General features: G+C 38.2%; 1 protein-coding gene across 1 annotated transcript in view; it reads left to right on the top strand.

Annotated features, from left to right (window-relative positions):
- Positions 1–22,592, top strand: part of LOC144452899 (uncharacterized) — a 51,573-nt gene that overhangs the window by 23,993 nt on the left and 4,988 nt on the right. The window contains exons 4-16 of the mRNA XM_078144103.1: positions 5,366–5,511; positions 9,618–9,836; positions 10,470–10,604; positions 11,436–11,518; positions 12,174–12,332; positions 12,736–12,832; positions 13,112–13,230; positions 14,435–14,525; positions 15,143–15,355; positions 16,123–16,207; positions 16,711–16,845; positions 18,110–22,114; positions 22,387–22,522. Coding sequence (XP_078000229.1) covers positions 5,366–5,511; positions 9,618–9,836; positions 10,470–10,604; positions 11,436–11,518; positions 12,174–12,332; positions 12,736–12,832; positions 13,112–13,230; positions 14,435–14,525; positions 15,143–15,355; positions 16,123–16,207; positions 16,711–16,845; positions 18,110–22,114; positions 22,387–22,522 — 5,623 coding nt within the window. The remainder of the gene's footprint in view (positions 1–5,365; positions 5,512–9,617; positions 9,837–10,469; positions 10,605–11,435; positions 11,519–12,173; positions 12,333–12,735; positions 12,833–13,111; positions 13,231–14,434; positions 14,526–15,142; positions 15,356–16,122; positions 16,208–16,710; positions 16,846–18,109; positions 22,115–22,386; positions 22,523–22,592) is intronic.

Genomic DNA, 22,592 nt, shown 5'->3' with positions numbered 1-22,592 from the left:
GTAATGCCAGCCAAGTGTGTAGGCTCAGATAACATGATGCTAATAAAGTCAGAAGCTGAGCCTGTGCTGTGTGCATCATACTTTAGCTTACTGTTATCACAGTGGCGTTCTATTACCCATTCATATCAAATAAAAGAGTTATGCTGTTACCTGCTCTATAGGACATCCTAAAGATAGGGGTTATATTATAAGTTACAACTCATGATAACACAAGAGATTGTTTATAATGTGATATTAAAGTAATATTTCATTTGCCAAGTGTTTGGCACTAAATGAATAAGGTTGAATTTACGAGTGTCTGATCATGAATTATAACATAGAAGGGTACTACATCAGATGTACATGTTATGATGTTGCCATGATGACACTGATGTTGCTATAGTGACAGTTCTGGATGTTGCCATCCATGGTTAGTAGATGTTACCTAAGGGGATGTTGCCATGATGTCAGTAGTGGATGTTGCCATGGTGACTAGAGGATGTTTTCATAGTGACAGTAGTGGATGTTTCTATCTTGGCAATAGTGGATGTTGCCATGGTGACAGTAGTAGGTGTTATTTTTGTCCACTTATAAGATACATGTCATGGGAGTGGTGAGCAGGTGACTTCTTTAGATCCAGTGTAGCAGTAGTCCAGGACTACTGAACATCTAGACTACCAAACTTATAACTGTAAGATGGTAGTAATCTGTTAGAGCAATGGAAATCAATAGAATATTGTAGCTGAAACCATTCACACAGCAAAATCTGACTCCCCAGCATATTCCAAAGCTGTTTTATTATGTTGCGATTACTGTGGCTATCTATAACTGAGATCTGATACAATTTAGATATGCTAAGTGACATGAGTAATTGTATACATAATGTCTCCCGTTTGTCTGTCGGGTTGACCTCATTTCAGGTGACCTTGCTGTGACCTCTTGGGAGTGAGGTCAGCTTAGTGTCTGCATGCTGTGTCTGGTGTTGTAGTATGGACAATGGTGTCGGGTTGCAGTACAATATTTTATGGTCTAAAAACAGAGTAACACTTTACTGAAACAGTGTTTGTGTAAGGTTACAACAAGGTGAATAGACTTACTCCCCTGTGTATTCACTGAAATGTAAATTTGACAAGTTTTCTCCTGTGGAAGGTTAGGTGATAAAATCTACCTGTGTTCCCATGGTGATTTTCATGGTTTCAAAATTGCCTCTCAGAATAAAGGGAACACTTAGTTAGATGTTCAATTTAATAGATAACGTGATCAGATATCTATTGTGACTGAGTCATCTGTTTAACTTACTTATTACATTTGAGTGTGAGAAGTCAGTTTGCGAACAGAAAGAATGTACAGTACAGGTCAAAATTGATTGTGCCAGCACCGGACTAGCTCAAAGCTCATACTGGACTTGTACTTCTAGTTAATATATACCTGGCCAGTATTTGTTAGAAACTGGAAGGGTTCATGCACCACCAATTGTATACATGTAGTAACACCAGTCTCGCTGTGTGCTAACTTTAGGCCAGAGCTAACACCTCACCAGCATTGACGAGCAACGAGTAAGGGTAATACCTGCACCAGGCTAGCTCTACACTGTATGTGAACACTAGGCTGGTACTAACACCTCACTATCATATGTTAGGAACTGGTAGGGTGAATACCTGCACCAGGCTAGCTCTATGTGAACACTAGGCTGGTACTAACACCCCACTAGTATATATGTTAGCAACTGGTAGGGTGAATACCTGCACCAGGCTAGCTCTATGTGAACACTGGGCTGGTAGTGGTACTAACACCACACTAACATATGTTAAGAACTGGTAGGGTGAATACCTGCCTGCACCAGGCTAGCTGTATGTGAACACTAGGCTGGTACATTGTACTAACACCCCACTAGCATATATGTTAGCAACGGGTAGGGTGAATACCTGCACCAGGCTAGCTCTATGTGAACACTAGGCTGGTACTAACATCTCACTTGGCAACTGGTAGGGTTAATATCTGCACCAGTCCTACAGTATGTTAATGCCAGGCTAGCTCTGCGTTTACACTAAGCCGGCACTAACACCTTGTAAGCATGTGTTAACAACAGGTAGGGTTAAAATGTCTGTACCAGCTGTACATTAGCACCAGGTGAACATTAGTTTAGCAAATAGGAAGGGAATACTTGAGCAGTTAAAGAGAAGTCGAGATCTGGTAATATATCCATAATTACTAATATGTCAGGAGCAGTCATTAAAAACATTTTTTTTTAAAATAATAATCGAGATTTGAACTACTTACTGCCTTCCATTAATTTAAGAGAAAATAGGTATTTTTCAGCATTAATGTGTTATTAGTTCCAATTTGTTAATGTCAGGGTACGGATGTCTTGCAGGCATAAAACATTGGGGGGGGGGGAATGAAAACGAGACACTTGAGATATAGACAGAGAAAAGAGGGGGTTTGTATGCAGAAACAAAATACTTCAAATTTAAATATTTTCATCACTAGAAAATTTTGCATTTTTGTCGCCTTCATCTAAGACAATTTTTTTACTAATTACCAGACTGGTACACTGTGTTCATGTACAAGAAGGCAGTTTTATAGTCACTACTTATTTTTACTAATTACCAGACAGGTAGATTGTGTTCATATACAAGAGGACATTTTAGTCACTACTTATTTTTACTAATTACCAGACTGGTATATTTTGTCTATGTACAAGAAGGCATTTTAGTCACTACTTATTTTTCTTGCCCAGCGAAATAAACTAAAATGGGTCCTTAAGCGAAAATGTCCAGGTTTACATTTCCTAGTCCATGAATACCTACTGACGAAGTATTTTTATAAATGCCAAATGTTGCTAAATAAAAGGACAGATGGGATGAAAAAAGATATGTAATTCATGGTTTCAAGAAAAACTAGTAATGCTATCAATAAATTATATACCTCCCCAGACTATATATACATAGGTACAGCCTTGCAACCTTGACCTTACTACTCTAGTCCCGATGCGGTATCTTTGCAATTTACACCTCCACTCGCGTATAGTCAAAGTCATTACTCTAAAAGTCCTGAGATGCATGAGATGCAATTTAAAATTCATCAACAGCCACCCACACAGTCATTAACATCATGTCTTGGGGGGTGTTGCTTGATGTCAAACTCTTTGAGAAATGTGTCACAACATAAAACAACAAGACCTTGCTCCCAATGAAGTTGAAGTTAAAACACTTTTATTTCAATGTTTCAGCACTACACAAAGGATCTTCGTCAGAAATCTAAAAGCGAAACAAAAACTCAAACAAAACAAAACAAGAACACAACTTGATAATGACATTTTACCGAGATTTCCGTCGTATTTTAAAGTATGATTTATCTTGTAGAGAACTATAAATTTGGACAGATTTCTCTGTGTTGCCATAAAATATAAACCTTTCCAGGTATAAAACCCCTAATGACAGGAAATATATGTAAGTGAATGATAGTTTGTGATGAGATATTTATTCAGGAAATTGAAATAATGGGTTGTCAAATGTCTGATTTTGATTGCCTATTGTCTACAAATAATGATTTGTATTGTAATGATATTACGATAATGAAATGCTAGTCATTTGGCCTTCAATCTAATGAATATTCATATATATGTAAATATCAACAGGTGTCTATCCAATGAGATTTCTTGTATCATCAGCCTAGGGTAAAAGCTATTGTCCAATAGCCACTCAGATTGTATCATCAGGTCACCTGAGGTGAATAGAATATATGGTCATATAAGGTCAGGGAAATAGCCAATCAGACTGTGTTATGAGGTCAGGTGATATGAATAGCCAATTGGAATATACTGTCAGATCAGTTGAAGAAATTTTGACCTTATCTATTGAGAGGTCAGATCTGGTACTTAGCCAATCAGAATATACCAAGATGTCAGGTGAATAGCCAATCAGAATTTATTATCAGATTAGGTAAATAGCCAATCTGATTGTCAAGTTAATAGCAAATTAGAATATCTTGTCAGGTCAGGTCAGGTCAGGTCAGGTCAAGTAAATAGCCAATCAGAATACACTGTCTCGTCAATTTATAGCTTCTTCTTGATGTAACCAAGGCCAAATAAAGGCATATATAAATAGCACTATATGTACATCAACGTAAATTGACACCATCGTCTGTGTGTCATGCATTGTGATAGCATGTTAAAAATGAAAATATAAAAATACTTATCTCAGCATATAAAAAAAAATGTAATTTTTACGACTGGAAATATTGATGAAATATTCTTTGGTTATGTTGTGAATGAGAAGAAGTAATTAATCATTCCAGTTAAAAAAAGTACGCTAGAAGAGAAAGTGTTGTTGGTTCTTTTGTATGACTGGTATACATCATCTTGCTTGTCATCACAGCACAAAGAATAACGTAACTTATATGCCTACGTACCTTAGGGCTGTTTTCATCGATCATGCTTTGATGGTTTCCATTGTAGAAAATTATGACAAGATTAGACTCACTAGTTTATTATATGTCATATTTGATATGAAACAAGTGATGGTGAGAGTAGATCATGGAAATGTCATGTGTAATGTAAACCTTTCACCGCCGATTCCTGCTATTGCGGGAACACGCAAGGGCTAAGTTAGACCTTTCACTTCGTTGATTTCAGCAGTGTCGACTAAACGCTCGCTTAGACATTGACCTAGTGCAATAATAAGTTCTTTGACCAAGGGTCTTATTACTTACAAGTAACGTTTCACCTGTTCAGGTCGACAGACTTTGTCAAACTATCCGTTTGCAGGCTTTGCCGCCAGGTATCATAGTGGTGCGGTTTGCCCAGCGGCTCTGTATTTTGTCCTAAAGTAGATTGCAAGTTCACATAACGGCTCGACCCACTTACTTCATCATGCAGTCTTTGCTTGTGATTAACTGATCCTATCTACATTGTACTGACTTTGTTTAAGTCACACAGTTCCACTCTCCGTATTAATTCAGATAGCATTAGGGATGCCAATGATATCTTCTGACACATCTGGTAGATTTAAAACCCAGTAAGAATTTGTGGCTGTTTTCTACTATTCTAGCTGACGCTTCATGAAAGTAAAATATAGAATTTAAGTGAATATTGAGAGGACATTGTCTGAATCAACCTAGCGATGGGTTTATGCTAGTGGAATTGATGTCATATTTTGAAAGAAGATTAAAGTGTCTTTAATTCCAGAAAAAGCACAACCACTATTTGGCTTGTTTTGTACGTATCTGGAATTATACGAGATTGAATCATTTTGATTTGATGTGATTTGATTTGATGATTTCATTTGATTTATAGGTGTCTGGAATTATATGAGAGTCAGTCATTGATTTGATTTGAAATTAGACGAGATTCAATCATTTTGATTTGATCTGATTTGATTTGTAGGTATCTGGAATTATACGAGAGAATTAACCACTTTGGGGAAGACACAGAAGAAGTGCTACACACAGGAGGCTCCAGACCATCAACTCCTATCAGTGGTGTATCTAGTAATTACCATAGTTACTCACAACGTAAACAAGAAATACCCGGTAAGTTGTCTCTAAAACCTTGACCTTGCCAGTAGTGCTTCCAATCAAAGTATGAATACTGCAACATATTGATACATTCTTGAACTTGTTGTGATGCAGTGACGTAGATTTACGTGTAGCTGCAGTCGTCACAACATTGCCTACTCAGCGGCAAAGTTGATTCACAGTTTACTTTGATAATGCTGCCGAATAGATGCACAGTTATTCATTGTTGTAAATAAACCACCTCTGTTGGATATGAATGAAGTCTGACAACTTCATCCATATATCTAGCTATGATGATGTGTTTTGGTCAGTGTGTCACATTGTATCTAGACTACCAAATTAGCAGTAGTCCAGGACACATAGACTACTAAACATTGTATCTAGACTACCAAATTAGCAGTAGTCCAGGACACATAGACTACTAAACATTGTATCTAGACTACCAAATTAGCAGTAGTCCAGGACACATAGACTACTAAACATTGTATCTAGACTACCAAATTAGCAGTAGTCCAGGACACATAGACTACTAAACATTGTATCTAGACTACCAAATTAGCAGTAGTCCAGGACACAATGACTACTAAACATTGTATCTAGACTACCAAATTAGCAATAGTCCAGGACACATAGACTACTAAACATTGTATCTAGACTACCAAATTAACAGTAGTACAGGACACATAGACTACTAAATATTGTATCTAGACTACCAAATTAGCAGTAGTACAGGACACATAGACTACTAAACATTGTATCTAGACTACCAAATTAGCAGTAGTACAGGACACATAGACTACTAAACATTGTATCTAGACTACCAAATTAACAGTAGTACAGGACACATAGACTACTAAACATTGTATCTAGACTACCAAATTAGCAGTAGTCCAGGACACATAGACTACTAAACATTGTAGCTAGACTACCAAATTAACAGTAGTACAGGACACATAGACTACTAAACATTGTATCTAGACTACCAAATTAGCAGTAGTCCAGGACACATAGACTACTAAACATTGTATCTAGACTACCAAATTAACTGTAGTCCAGGACACATAGACTACTAAACATTGTATCTAGACTACCAAATTAGCAGTAGTACAGGACACATAGACTACTAAACATTGTATCTAGACTACCAAATTAACTGTAGTCCAGGACACATAGACTACTAAACATTGTATCTAGACTACCAAATTAACAGTAGTCCAGGACACATAGACTACTAAACATTGTATCTAGACTACCAATTTAACAGTAGTCCAGGACACACAGACTAATAAACATTGTATCTAGGCAACCAAATTTATAAGAATGGAAACCAATAGAAAATTGTATCTGAAACTTTGAAAGATTTCCTTTGGCAAATCTGAGTACTAAACCTAGAAGTTAAATTTGATCCGTGAGTGATGCCTGATTTTGATTAGTTTGGGATTGAATTACTTTGAAGTGGGATGCTTTTCTAGCAATGCTGAAGTTGATTTTGTTACATTGTGATCCCCATTTTGTGGACGTGATGTCTTTGTCTCATAACGCCACAGCGTGTTATTCATACATTTACCGTCCAATTGAATTAAAAGATCAAATTATTCAATAAAAGTCACTACCGATTGTTTTGTATCAATATAAAATCAAATCAAACACAATACGAACGTTGTCGCTTTCTTTCAAACACCTTTGTTTGAGAAGTTGGTACATTGTTGGGCGCATACCCCCAGGCTTGCTCTATGTGGTTTCACTCCATCAATTACTATTTAACCCTTGTGAGTATTTCTTAGCAGTTGGCAACCCCCTTCGCATTGTTCCATTGTCTCGAGTCCTATTCTAACATATGTTGTTCTTTTGTTAACGTCATAGATTCTATTCTTTGTCTGAATAGTTTCTGTCTGTATAACGTTTTTGTTATGGAGATGTAGCTAAGTAATGAAAGATTCGTCTTCTTTGTCTTGGTGACTCGTTTCTCATTCTGGAAGTGGTACAGCTTGTTAGATATGGTCACAGCTTGTGTGAAGTCGATGATAACATTTAAATTTAGTGTCTTTGTTCGAGTAGAATGAAAATGTGGGAACTTTGTTGTGGTCGTGAGAAGTACAGTGACTATTGGCTTATATACAGGAAGTACATTATCCTGTGGTTGCCATTTTTGATAAGTATTTAGAAAGCTGAGTACAAGCGATGAGAACCTTACCACAGTTATAAAATTGTATGCATTCCTGATATTCAGGGAAGGGAGGGAGGGGCAAATTTATGTTTTTGAAAGGGAGGGGAGGAGCACGAAGAACTGTGCAACTATTAATGAAAGACAAACTTGTTATTTTGTGTCGGAATTATAAAAAAAAAAACTTTTCCTGTGAGTCCCCACCAGCGTGTCCTCTAATGATAGCCAACTTTTGTTGTTGTGGGTCAAAATGAGAAAAACTGGGATTTCTTGTGAGTCGCCACCTAGTAAGAGATAGGGGAACACCAAATTTTGGTTTCTCACTAGAAACTGTGTGCATTAGTGGCGTGTCAAATTGGCTTAGAGGGCACATTGGTCCCCACAAAGTAAGAGATAGGGGAACACCAAATTTTGGTGTGGTACTTGAAATTAATGTGTGTTAGTTGTAACTTGTGTGTTAAATTGGCTTCAAGTGCCTGGGGCATACTGGTCTGGAAAACTAATGTAGATTTTATCTTTTTACTGGTCACAGAAAAAACAAAAAAGATGAAAATGTGACCCCTATTGGATCAGGACTTTTCCTACCAAGGATAGAAATAATTGTTATTCAAATAGTTTGTGGGGAGTATAAATTCTTCCTTTCCTCATCACTGAAAGCGTCACTCTTTTTGCTCAATTTACTGAATATAGTGATTATCATGTAGTGACGCTGAGGTGGGGGGGGAGGGGGGAGTTGATGGGTGATGGGGTTAGAAGGTGGATAGATGGTAAAACTTAAGATTCCCATACAGGTTAGTCTTGTTGTTAGACCCCTCTGGCTTTTCTGCTCACTGTCAAGGCGAGCAAAGGTCGCTAGTGAGGGCGTCCGTGTTTTGCCTTCAATTGTGTGCCACCTTCAGAAACAGAGTGTTCAGAAGAAAGCCTGAGGTCTAGCAGCTAGTCTACATACAGATTTGATTGAGAACCCCCAAAATATAGTGAGTACTCAGAAGAAAATCTGTGTAAATTTAGTAAGACAGAATCAATCAGGAATTTCTCTGAAACATGTCTAACGTAAATGAAGTCAAATGCTGAAATCACATGATACAACTCGTTGATACAGTAATGGCTATATTTCATATTCATGGCGTCTTTGATATGTACTGTACCCTCAATCTATAAGGTTGTAATAAAAACTATCCTTTGTTGAAACCGGTATTTTATCCACAGTACGGTGTGTACTTTCACAGACTACATTGTATGACAGTACGCCATTACTAGTGATGTACTCAGAGTATCTGCATGAGTGCTTGGAATTTGTGGAGTGTTTCCTGTAGTCATACTTCATGAGCATAGCAAGTAAAAGTACAACAGAAAACATTACATGCACTAATACAAATACCCCTGAGTACTCACACTGGCCCTCCACACATCATGGGATGATATTATATTCATATTTTTATCCTAAAAATAACAAATTTTGTACACAAAAAAATGCTGTTGTAAATTCTTGTGATTTATTGAATTACAGGTATAAAGTGAAGTTTTCAGTAATGCTGTTTTCATACCACTTGTATGCTTCTGCATACATGTACATCATTACATGTACATACAGATGCAAGTAATCACTGGCAGTGCTTGGAATTAACAGTAGTCCCATGTCCACAGACTACCAATTCTTGACATGGGGCTACCGTAAATTGCAGCTGGTAGCCCACTCAGACTACCACTGATTATGTGATGATTTAAAGGATGGAAGATTTACAGACATAAAAGTATTTTAATAACACACTTATTTCCAATAGAGGAAATCGGTTTTCAGTTCAGGAATATGGGACTACAGGTCACAATCCTTGGGCTACCAATTTCTGAAATTGGTAGCCCACTAAGACTACCAAAGAAAAAAGTTAATCTCAAGCCCTGACTGGTACATGTACATACGTAGTAATTGACACTTCTGTGTGTGTTTGCTTTCCAGATGCAATACGGCAAAGCAGCGGTTTGTCAATGGACAAAGCCACCCTGACGGATTATGATAAACTGGTCCAGTCATTAGAATGTGGTCTCCCAAATGAAATAGACTTTTCTATCAATGTTTGTACTCTTCTATCCAATGAGAGTCGACATGTGCTACGACTTGAGAAAACGCCGGCAATTGTCGATCTCCTGTTGTCACATATCGGTATTTTCAGTGAAGGTAAGTAACCATGTGAGCAAAGTCAACCAATCAGACTTATTGCTGTTGATCATGTGATGTAAGTGAACCAATAAAACCCATTACTTTTCATCATGTGATGACCAAGTGATCAATATCAAACAACCAATGAGACTCATTGCTGTTTATCATGTGATCACCATGTGAACCAAGTCAAGCAACCAATGAGACTCCTTACTATTTATCTTGTAATTATCATGTAATGCAAATCAACCAAAGAGATTCATTATTGTTTGCCATGTGATCATCATGTGATCCTTTTTGACCAATGAGACTCATTATTGATTATCATGATCAGTGATCCAAATTAACCAATGTAACTCATAATTGTTTACCATGTGATCACCATGTGATCCAATTTAACCAATGAGACACATTATTGTTTACCATGTGATCATGTGATCCAATTTAACCAATGAGACACATTATTTACCATGTGATCACCATGTGATCCAATTGAACCAATGGGACCCATTGTTTACAAACTTACTGGTGTGATTCATAAAACATACAAAATATTGAAGAATCTGTAATTTTTCAGCAAAATTTCACAAAATGTGTACTTTGTAAAAATAAATATGGCTAAATTTGTGATGTTTTTTTCTTTCTCACCAGGTGTAAATAGCTATGCTGAGCTTTACAGTGAAGAATGGCAACCAAGAAGTTCACGAGATTACATACAGTTTTGGTATGATACAATACATGACACAACCATTCAAGATATTATTGAACCGAACTCTACAAAAAAGCGTAAGTCTTATACAGGAATATACAGTCTTATCGTGTATTGTGACTTTTATCACCCCTGATCGTAAATGGGCTGGCCCAAGTAAGTTTACCTTATCACCCTATATGAGTATCGCGATATCGTCTGTATAAATCACGACTATCTCCCAGATTGTAAATGGGCTGTTCCAAGTCATATTACCCTATCACCCCTATAAATGTGTAATGGAAAAGTTTGTATTAGTCACTATTGTGTCACCCCATCCCGCATGAGTGTAAATCTCCCCCTCCCCCCCCCCCCCACCTCATGTGCGTATTGAAATAGTGTACTTAGAAGGAAACAAATGATAAAACAACCACTGGTATTATTAATCTCTTTTGTAAGGAAATCAATTTTTGAACTGGATATTGGATTACGTAAGGTCACAGTCTGATGCCAATGGGGTCTCTAAACCACACCTGGTCAAAGTCCCTCAATCAGCACAAAATGTTGTTCATCCAATCAGTGAACCCCAACTGTTATAGTGACGTAAACAATGTATAAGTAGCATCCTGAGCTGACAAATATACCATATTTGGACATTACATAACTGTCCCAATAAACACAAACTCTATGAGAGGCTGTGTTATTGGTTAGAAATTTGTGATTGATTAACAAAGACATAATGTTAATGACTGTGTGGGTGGCTGCGGATGTCTAGTTTGCATCTCATGCATCTCAGGACTTCTAGACTGTGAGTGGTAGTGTACATGTTTATCGTAACGATACCGTATAGGAACTAGACCAGGATCCTGTACTCTCTGTACCAAATTGTTGTCTTTGCCTTCATCCAATGCCATCTTGTTCTGTTGTAGGAAATACATGCTATCATGAAGTTCTTTGTCGGACCTCAAGAACACTTGGTGTTAATGACACTGAAGGACAAAGGATACTTCAGGTAAAGTCAGTTTTATGGAATATGTGGGCTTACAATAATAATATTTGAATTTGAATAATTAGGAAAATGCGACAATTGACAGAGGAATTAAAATGTGGAAAATATCTATATACTTACAACATCTGTCACACACACATACACATGTACACACACACGCACACATACGTACGTACGTACGTACGTACGTACATACATACATACATACATACATACATACATACATACATACATACATACATACATACATACATACATACATACATACATACATACGTGCGTATGTATGTACGCACACACATACCCATACATACACACACACACACACATACATACATATACACATACACACATCCACACCTGCATGTACCCATGACTTGTCTTTCAACTTCCAACTCTGTCATCAATTTATACGTAGGCAGATTGCTGCAATAGTGATCACTGGTCATTTGTTTTTATGCCAAGAAACGTCTTCATTTTTTACTAGTTTACATTGTATTCGTTAATTTGATATATTTATCAGTAGTACTAGACTTTTGGTTTTAATAATACTACAAGAATTGTGAAGTGTCTGTATTATGTTGAAATTAAGTTCCATTTATTTCACTTTTATAGTTGATATATTTTAACATTTTTTTCCTGTCTTCCTCTTTTCCAGATTGCCATTATCCTGCGTAATTTATCCTTTGAAAAACACAACATTCCAGTCCTGTCCACAAATAGCCAGTTGTTTCGTTTCCTCTTGTTATGTGCTCACAATTCATGTTCATCGTTAAAACAGCTTGGACTAGACACACTAGGCAATATAGCATCACAGGTGAGAACTTAATCTTTCACACACTTGATTGTGTGACTTGTATAATTTGTACTGCAGTTCTGAACTCGCTAGAGCATTGTTTACCAGGGTTGCATCATGAACTCAAGAGGGCGCTGTTTACATGGTTTCCTCATTTGGACTCAAGAGGGTGCTGTTACCCAACTGGCCTTGATTGCATGTACCTTCTGAAGCCTCTGCATATGATCAAGATGACACTTTTCTAATTATTCTGTATTGTCATTTTGGTGTTTGTTACATCATATTTATCAACTCGTTTACTGAATTTTCTACACATTAGCCTGTGTCTTGCAACATTGCTCTTGTCAATTTTGCACACTTCATTTTAGATTTTTTTTTACCCAAGTAATTTTGTCATCATATTATTGTCTTCTTTGTCACGTAGATTCTATTAGATCCGATAGACTTCCGTAGTACTCAGCTGGTGTTCCATACAATATGCAAATGTTTACGGGATAAAGATAAATTTGCTATGATCAGAGGTAAGATCTCGACATTAACTTCGCAAATTTTTATAGGAATGGTTTTAATTTTGGGTTTTTGACCCATTTTAGACTGTTTTATACTTCTATATTTATTGTCCACTATTTACACAATGAAAAAAAGGACAGTATATTTTCAACTTAAAGCACAGTGGGAACGCACTATATGACAAAATCCAACCTAAACACCATTGGTAATGAGTAAGTGTATGCAGTGATGAAGTACTGTATTACTAGATGTAACTGCCAGATAACTGTTTATTTGTTTTTACTGTGTAGGTATGGAGATCCTAGGCAAAATAACTCACCAAGAAGATAATATTGATATCATATGTGCACACCTAGAACCTAATTTATATACCGATATAGTTAGTGTACTAACTATACAAGATATACAGGTAAGGACAACACGAATCTTGAACAGTTCACAAAGATTCAGAAAGTCTTTTGGTGGTCACCATATAGCAAGGGCATTGAGTCCTTAAGTAGCTGAAATAGTGTCAGTGTGAAAATGGTCAGACAGAATGGGTGTAATTTAAATGAACTTTTTGAGTTCTTAAAAATCATCAAAAATGCAGAAGTATTTGAACTGTGTGAGTGTGCTGTCAATTGTCTTGAAAGTCTTGACACGGACGATTCCAAAGAAAGGTCTTGTTCTCTAGGAGTACTTACTGGAAACCTAGATATTTTCACTACGACAAAATTTTGTGATTTTACAGTCTTCAGCTAGTTCTCAAAGACTAAATTTTCACCAATTACCAGACTGGTATATTGTGTTCATGTACCAGAAGGTATTTTAGTCATTACTTATTTTTACTAATTACCAGACTGGTACATTGTGTTCATGTACCAGAAGGTATTTTAGTCATTACTTATTTTTACTAATTACCAGACTGGTACATTGTGTTCATGTACCAGAAGGTATTTTAGTCATTACTTATTTTTACTAATTACCAGACTGGTACATTGTGTTCATGTACCAGAAGGTATTTTAGTCATTACTTATTTTTACTAATTACCAGACTGGTACATTGTGTTCATGTACCAGAAGGTATTTTAGTCACTACTTATTTTTACTAATTACCAGACTGGTACATTGTATTCATGTACAAGAAGGTATTTTAGTCACTACTTATTTTTACTAATTACCAGACTGGTACATTGTGTTCATGTACAAGAAGGCATTTTAGTCACTACTTATTTTTACTAATTACCAGACTGGTACATTGTGTTCATGTACAAGAAGGTATTTTAGTCACTACTTATTTTTACTAATTACCAGACTGGTACATTGTGTTCATGTACAAGAAGGCATTGTAGTTACTACTTATTTTTACTAATTACCAGACTGGTACATTGTGTTCACGTACATGTCATTTTAGTCACTACTTATTTTTACAAATTACCAGACTGGTACATTGTGTTCATGTACAAGAAGGCATTGTAGTCACTACTTATTTTTGCATTTTTGTTTTCCAGTGAAAATAAGTGTTTAGTGAAAGTGTCCAGGTTTACAGTACCTGTGTTTATGTTTTGTCACATTGTGAGGAGTTTGATGTCTTGTTTGTGTTTCTAACCACCATGTTTATGTTTGTATTGTAGTTGTTACTTGGTGCTTTGGAAGTTCTTTATCAGCTCTCTGAATTAGGTGAAGTGGCGTGTGAAAATATAGCAGACGTTCACAAGTGTGTAGGTAAGTATTAAACAAGTGTGAAAATGAGTGTTGAAGTGCAGTGGTTGTCTGATTCATTTGTGTTTGCTTCAAGGTTGAATGTTTCAAAACCCTAGTGAGGTCCTTAGGATGTATAAGCAAAACCTGTTTCTCTTAGCAGAAATTTGCATGACATATGAAAGACTGCTTTTCAACTGAACTATGAGCAGAAATTTGCATGATTTACAAAAGATGGTTTCTCAAGATGAACTCGGCAATTTACATGATTTATGAAAGACTGCTTCTCAAAATGAATTCTAAGCAGAAATTTGCATAGTTTACGAAAGACTTACTCTCAAAATGAACTCTGAGCAGAAATTTGCATACTTTACCAAAGACTTTTTCAAAATGAATTCTAAGCAGAAATTTGCATAATTTACGAAACTCTCCAAATGAACTCTAAGCAGAAATTTGCATAATTTACCTAAGACTTTTTCAAAATGAATTCTAAGCAGAAATTTGCATAATTTACGAAACTCTCTCCAAATGAACTCTAAGCAGAAATTTGCATAATTTACCGAAGACTGTTTCTTCAAATAAAATTTGATGAACTCTTGACTTTTACTAACAAGTACTGTCATATTGATTTATTCTTGTAGATATTTTGGTGTGCCTTGTAACACTGGATGCCAACTCACTAGGTGCAGACGCCTTTGTTGGTGTCAAGGTTGTAGAGCATGCACCGATAGATTCGTTACATGCAGCCATGATGTCCAGCGCACCCGTAGTTAGACCGCAACCACAGATAACACCCCCTCCATCAGTCATGTCAACCGCAGTAGCATCACCAGCTCAACTACCTCAACATACAAGTAAGTGTAAATCATGTTCAACATAGTGTTCAACATACACATAGTGTAAATCATGTTCAACATAGTTCGTAAGTTTAAGTCATGTTCAACATAGTGTAAATCATGCACGACATACAAGTTTAAATCATGTTCAACATACTAGTTTAAATTATATTCAACATAGTGTAAATCATGTAGGACATACAAGTTTAAATCATGTTCAACATACTGTTCAACATACAAATAAGTTTTAAAAGGAAAAACATCTTCAGGCATTACAGGTGTTTTGGTGATTTTTCGGTTATTTAAAGTCATTTCATGATTTCACATCAATGCGTGATTGCTGTGAAAAAAAATGGGTGAAAATTTGTTCCTCATCCATTGTTCAGTGGAGGTCCATGCCACCAACACTCATTATCTCATGAGGTCAGCAGCCATGCATTGACAATATAAGAACATAGATATTCATGACATTATTTTAAGGTAACAAGCACCTTGGAATGCTTGGCAAACATTTCTTCATTTCGGGGAGGGGATGGCGTAAGAGTTAAAATTATTTTAAGTGTGACAAATTCACAACTGGGAAATTAATTGGCTGCCTACATCTATTCTACAAATGCCATGCCATGTAACACATTTTGTTCACCAATATCCAAGCAGTTTTTTTCCGTTCTCAATCTTTGCATTGAAATGATATTTTACTAGAAATGACTACAAGTTACAAAAAACGATATCCTTGGACAGAAAATCACAAATGTGGTAAAACTTTGTATATTGTGTTTCCACAGGACAAAACACAGTGCCTAACTTAGTTGCTGCACCCCCACCCCAGGGGACTAGGGAGATTGACAGTGAAACATTTACTTGTCAGTGGTAAGTTAGTAAAGTTGTAGCATCTCACCCCTTATAAGACTCATTGTACCAAATCAAATCATTACATGAACACATTCAATGTGATTACAACCAGTAACACCAAAGTAAAGCATTTTCTCTATGTGCTACACTTGTTTATAGCATTCATATTACAACCAGTAACACCAAAGTAAAGCACTTTCTCTATGTGGTACACTTGGCTATAGCATTCATATTACAACCAGTAACACCAAAGTAAAGCATTTTTCTCTATGTGCTACACTTGTTTATAGCATTCATATTACAACCAGTAACACCAAAGTAAAGCATTTTCTTTATGTGCTACACATGCCAAGTTCACGACATCATATTTTGATCAGATTGGAACATATGGAATTTCGAGAGCCTACAAATCTAATTTACATATTTTTGAGACAAAAAAGTAATTTTTTGTGCAAGAGTTGGCTACTAGTGAAAATATCTAGAGGGATAATGCTGAGAAATGTTTCATTTTCGATTTTTAGGTTAAATGCCAGCTATGAAGTGTTTAGTGATGCCTCAGTGTCCAGGATAGACCTGTATGCAGATTATCTTGCTGCATGTAGTAAACTTGCTAGGATGGGTATCTTGACATCTACCAACTTTGCCAAATGTGTCAGGTAAGAACTTTGTTAGACTGTTAGATATGTCGTGTTGTTCAGCCCTATCAGGCTTCTAAACCACTGTAAGATATGTCATGTTGTTCAGCCCTATCAGGCTTCTAAACCACTGTAAGATATGTTGTGTTGTTCAGCCCTGTCAGGCTTCTAAACCACTGTAAGATACATTGTGTTGTTCAACCCTATCAGACTTCTAAACCACTGTAAGAAATGTCATGTTGTTCAGCCCTATCAGACTTCTAAACCACTGTAAATATACGTTGTGTTGTTCAGTCCTATCAGACTTCTAAACCACTGTAAGATATGTTGTGTTGTTCAGCCCTGTCAGGCTTCTAAACCACTGTAAGATACATTGTGTTGTTCAACCCTATCAGACTTCTAAACCACTGTAAGATATGTTGTGTTGTTCAGCCCTATCAGACTTCTAAACCACTGTAAGATATGTTGTGTTGTTCAGCCCTATCAGACTTCTAAACCACTGTAAGATATGTTGTGTTGTTCAGCCCTGTCAGGCTTCTAAACCACTGTAAGATACATTGTGTTGTTCAACCCTATCAGACTTCTAAACCACTGTAAGAAATGTCATGTTGTTCAGCCCTATCAGACTTCTAAACCACTGTAAATATACGTTGTGTTGTTCAGTCCTATCAGACTTCTAAACCACTGTAAGATATGTTGTGTTGTTCAGCCCTGTCAGGCTTCTAAACCACTGTAAGATACATTGTGTTGTTCAACCCTATCAGACTTCTAAACCACTGTAAGATATGTTGTGTTGTTCAGCCCTATCAGACTTCTAAACCACTGTAAGATACATTGTGTTGTTCAGCCCTATCAGACTTCTAAACCACTGTAAGATATATTGTGTTGTTCAGCCCTATCAGACTTCTAAACCACTGTAAGATATATCGTGTTGTTCAGCCCTATTAGACTTCTAAACCACTGTAAGATACAAATTTTGTGCAGTCTATCACACTTTTAAACCAATGTTAGATATGTCATGTTGTTCAGCCAGGCTTCTAAACCACTGTAAGATGCGTCATGCTGTTCCACCCTATCAAACTTCTTAAACAAGCCCGTACTGAACTACCCAATATCCTGCATAGTACAACCGGTTTTGGTTGCAACCAATCAAATATCGTTATTTTGTGAAAGGTGTCAAACTGACCATGATGACAGCCTTTCAATGCTAATTTATGCCACCCAAGTGAAATTTGAATGATACACAGTGAATAACATACAATATTTATGTTTATCATGTTTCCAGGTTGGTTTTTCCACATGCTGGTAACAAGAGGATTGAAATGGAGACTGGGCATATACAGTATCATATGGTGGGAATCAGGAAACGACCTGTTCCTCTACCAATCCATACACATATACAGCAGCAACAGCAACAGCAGCAGCAGCAGCAGCGCCAACAAACTGCAATTTATCCAGGTCGTCCTGCAACTCCACCTCGATCATCAGTGCCAGTGACACTTCTACCGAGAGCGCACAACCCTAATATACCTTCCCCATCTGTCACGCCAAGCCCTCCTCCTCCCTCCAGACTTCTTACGCCGCAGTCAGCATTGCAGCAAAGAACACAACAGATGATTGGTCAACAACAAAGGGTGCAGACCACGTTTCCAGGGAATCGACCAATCATGGGAGTTGAAGCTCCTGCACAGCAACAGATGATGCTGTCGCAACAACAGCAGCAAATGCAACGTATGAGGATTCTTCAGCAACAACAGCAACAAAATAACACTACAGCATTGCAGTCAGGGCAGCCGCAGCAAATGACGCAGAGACCTACAAGTTTACCTGATAGCATGAGAAAAGTTAGTCAGACGCCGGCTCAGCAAGTCTTGATTCAAAGAGCTGGTGTGCTCCCATTTCCTCAGGAAAGAAGTCCATCTCCGTCATCACTATCAGGTCAAGCCCCCTCACCCCATCTGTCACCGGGTGTGTCACCCACTGCAACATCACCACCACCTCTGCCAGGTAGTGAGAACCCAGGTGAACAGCAGTCCACTCCGCGGACAGCGCCCTCAGGTGGCATACTGCAACAACAGTTACAAACATCCCATCAGAATCCAGGACAGATGATACAAGAGCCTGCACTAGCACTGCCAAATCAACAACGGTTTCCATCATCAATTCAAGAGGCACTTCTCTCTCCTGCACCTTCACCTTCACCAACTTTATCCAAAGCACTGCCACAACCAAGTCATATATCAGTACCTACTTCATCTAACCCATCCGCTGCATACTGTAATACTAACCAACAGAGGACAGCCACTTTACAATCCACTGATTCTCCTCTCATTAAACAGTTACTACAACAGAAGGCACACCAGACATCATCTAGTGAGCACTACGGCAGGCCACCACCACCATACCCAAGCCAGACCCAGCAACAGACAATAGCACAGCAACATTACCAACAACAGCAATACCAAACTGGTGTGCAGCAACAGCCTCAAATGATACAGCAGCAGCCCCAAATGATACAGCAGCAGCCCCAAATGATACAGCAACAAGCACAAATAATGCAGCAGCAACAAACCCAGATCATGCAACAGCCTCAGATGATGCAGCAACAACCACAAATGATGCAGCAGCAACAAACCCAGATCGTGCAGCAACAAACCCAGATCGTGCAGCAACAACCCCAGATCATGCAGCAGCAACCACAAATGATGCAGCAACAACAGCCAAAGATGGTGCAGCAACCTCAAATGATGCAGCAACAACAACCCCAGATAGTGCAACAGCCTCAAATGATGCAACAGTCCCAGATATTGCCTCAACAGCAACCTCAGATAATGCAGCAACAACAAACCAAGATGGTACAGCAACAACCCCAAATGATGCAGCAACAACCCCAAATGATGCAGCAGCAACCCCAAATGATGCAGCAGCAGCCTCAGATGATGCAGCAACAACCTCAGATGATGCAACAGCAGGCAATGCAACAAAGACAGGTACAAATAGTGCATCAACCGCAGCCACAGATGCAACAGAACATGGTTCCACAGCAACGTCAACAACAACACATCAAGCAAAACATCATGCCAAAGCCAAATCTGACACAGCAACTTCCACAAGGAATGCAGCAGCAGCAACAACAACAACAACAACAGTGGTCTGCAGCTTCACAACCATCAAATACCCAGCAATGGAACTATCAACAGCAACCTCAACCTCAACCGCAGCAACAAAACTGGCAACAAAGCACAGCACCGAATACATCCACCACCACCACCTATCAACAGAATACAGTACAGTATGCTAACAGGCAACCTACTCCACCCAACTTTCCATCATCTCAGCCGAATGTAACATATCAGGACCAGTCGGCTCAGAACATACCAGCACAGCTCAGAACGACAGAACAGAACATTGCTGCACAGCAAAAAACTAATAACCCAAATGTAGCAGCATCTCAACAATGGCAGCAGAGACAGCAACCTGCAGCTCAAAACCAATGGCACAATACAACCTGGCCAGCAAGTCCACAAACACCTCCACCTTCGGTGCCGCAGAGTCCAGTGAGAACGAAACCACCACCGTATAAAGCACAGTCGCCAAAGAGGGGACAGAGCACAGGCAGAACAACCCCATCCAAGAAAATGTCACCACGGAGTGGCTCACCACGAAGTTTATCACCGAGATCGGTTGATAGTACGACCATGATATGCGGGAAAGAAGAACAAGCGAAGGACGTAATTGGGACTGTGATTCAACTTGAGGATAAAGAGCAAACGATCGAACTTGTTGAAAACACAGCTGCTATACAAGACAAGGAAAATGTGGAAACCCCTATGGTTGTCAATGCTGCTCCGGAAAATAATGTTGAAATCAAGAAAGACGAAGTTAAGGTGAATTCCGTGGATAGTATTAAAAGCGGGAAAGTCGAAAGCGATGAAATGTCAATATCCTTGTGTTTGGAGGATACGGAACATACAATTGAACTTGTGGAAAACAAGGCTGTGGTCGAGGGTAAGCAACCGGAAGTGAAAAACGACGAGGAGGAATCCATGGAAATTGATGAAGATGATGATGACGACAATGTCGACGACGATGACGATGACGATGAAAGTGATGGAGATGAAAATATGGATGATGATGATGATAGTGACAGCGAATGCGATGGTGAGAAAAAGAATGCCATGGCAACAGAGACTAAGCAGAATTCACCGAAGGACAGGCCGAATGTTATGAAATCGGATAGTTCACTTACAAATAACAGTACAACTGAAAATGCTATAATTGTGAATGGACCAAAAGTTGATGACAAAACAGAAGTGGAAAAGATTCCAGCTGTAACAAAAGATATTGTGAAAGAAGTCTTAAGCAAAACATTGAATAAAGATACAATTGTGAATGGGTATTGCGATGGGGACAAATTAAGAATTAGTGCAACTAACACAGATGTGATAGTTGGGAGAGTTGAGAATACAACCAAAGATATACAGCATAAAGGACAGGGTGATTTCCAGGAAAACGATAAATGTAATGAAGTTCAGAAAGATGGAAAGGAAATGCAGGAGAACGGACATATTGAACAGAATGGAATTAATGCCAGTGGTTGTCCCAGTCCAGTAAACGGGAAAAATAACATTCCAGCCACCAAAGCTAAACAAGTTAATCAGAACACATTTTATAGAGACATTAGAGAACACCTACCAATAACAACACAACTTCCTCCGCAATCCACCAATCAGGTCGCTTCTACACCTGCCTTGCAACCTCAAGGAGCCAATCAGGCACCGATATCAAACACGCCAGCCAATCATAATGTTTCAAGTCAGGCACAAGTATCAAACCCAGCAGCCAATCAGAATGCTACGTTGGCAGCCAATCAGACTCTAGTCTCGAACAATAGAGACACTTTATCTCAGGGAAACACAATTCAGCCATCCAATGATGGACAGTCACAGGCTAGCCAACATGCAAATCAGCCAGGTGTGAATAATTCAACACCTGGCCAAAAACTAATAAACTATGAGAGTACAAATACTCAGTCTAATCAAGGGAAAACAAAACCAATCAAGAGAACCAGTGACGAGAAGACGGAGTCTCCTCTTCCTACAAAGATCAATGCCATTGAAGATAAAACTGTGAAACAAGAGAATTTGAATAAGATGAGTGTAGTGAGTATAGAGCAGCAACAACCCCAGACACAACCGGTGAAACAACCCACACCAGCTAGCACCCCACCCACAACAGAAGCAAAGAAACCACATAGTATCTATGTATGCGGTTGGTTAAATTGTGACAGGTAGGAACTAATTTCACCTTTCGTTTAATGATAGTTGGTATGAGATAAGTGCTATGTAGTCTAGTTCCTATACAGTATTGTTACCATTTACATCTCCACTCACAGTATAGTCAAAGTCGTTACCCTAGAAGTCCTGTGATGCATGAGATGCAATTTAAAATCCATCCACAGCCAGGAACATTAAAAGTTGAAATCTGGTGATGTTACAAAATGATTCATCAACATCTCCTATCGTTCAAATGTTACTGATATGTTTTGTATCATCTTTGTAGGGTACTGGATAGTTTGAAGGGTTTGTACAGCCATGTTTGTCATTCCCATGGATGTAAAGATTATCAAGGTGTGTGCTTATGGGATGGCTGTGATAGAATTAGGAGGCAACGATGGTCCTGCATAAGTCATATCCAAGTAAGTTACAACTTTTACTACATTTTCTATCGTGAGTATTTTTCTGCACAAACTACATAGTGAATGAATG

The sequence above is a fragment of the Glandiceps talaboti genome, chromosome 23 (assembly GCF_964340395.1).
Source record: "Glandiceps talaboti chromosome 23, keGlaTala1.1, whole genome shotgun sequence".
Classification (NCBI taxonomy): Eukaryota; Metazoa; Hemichordata; class Enteropneusta; family Spengelidae; genus Glandiceps; species Glandiceps talaboti.
This window is presented reverse-complemented; position numbering and strand designations above follow the sequence as displayed.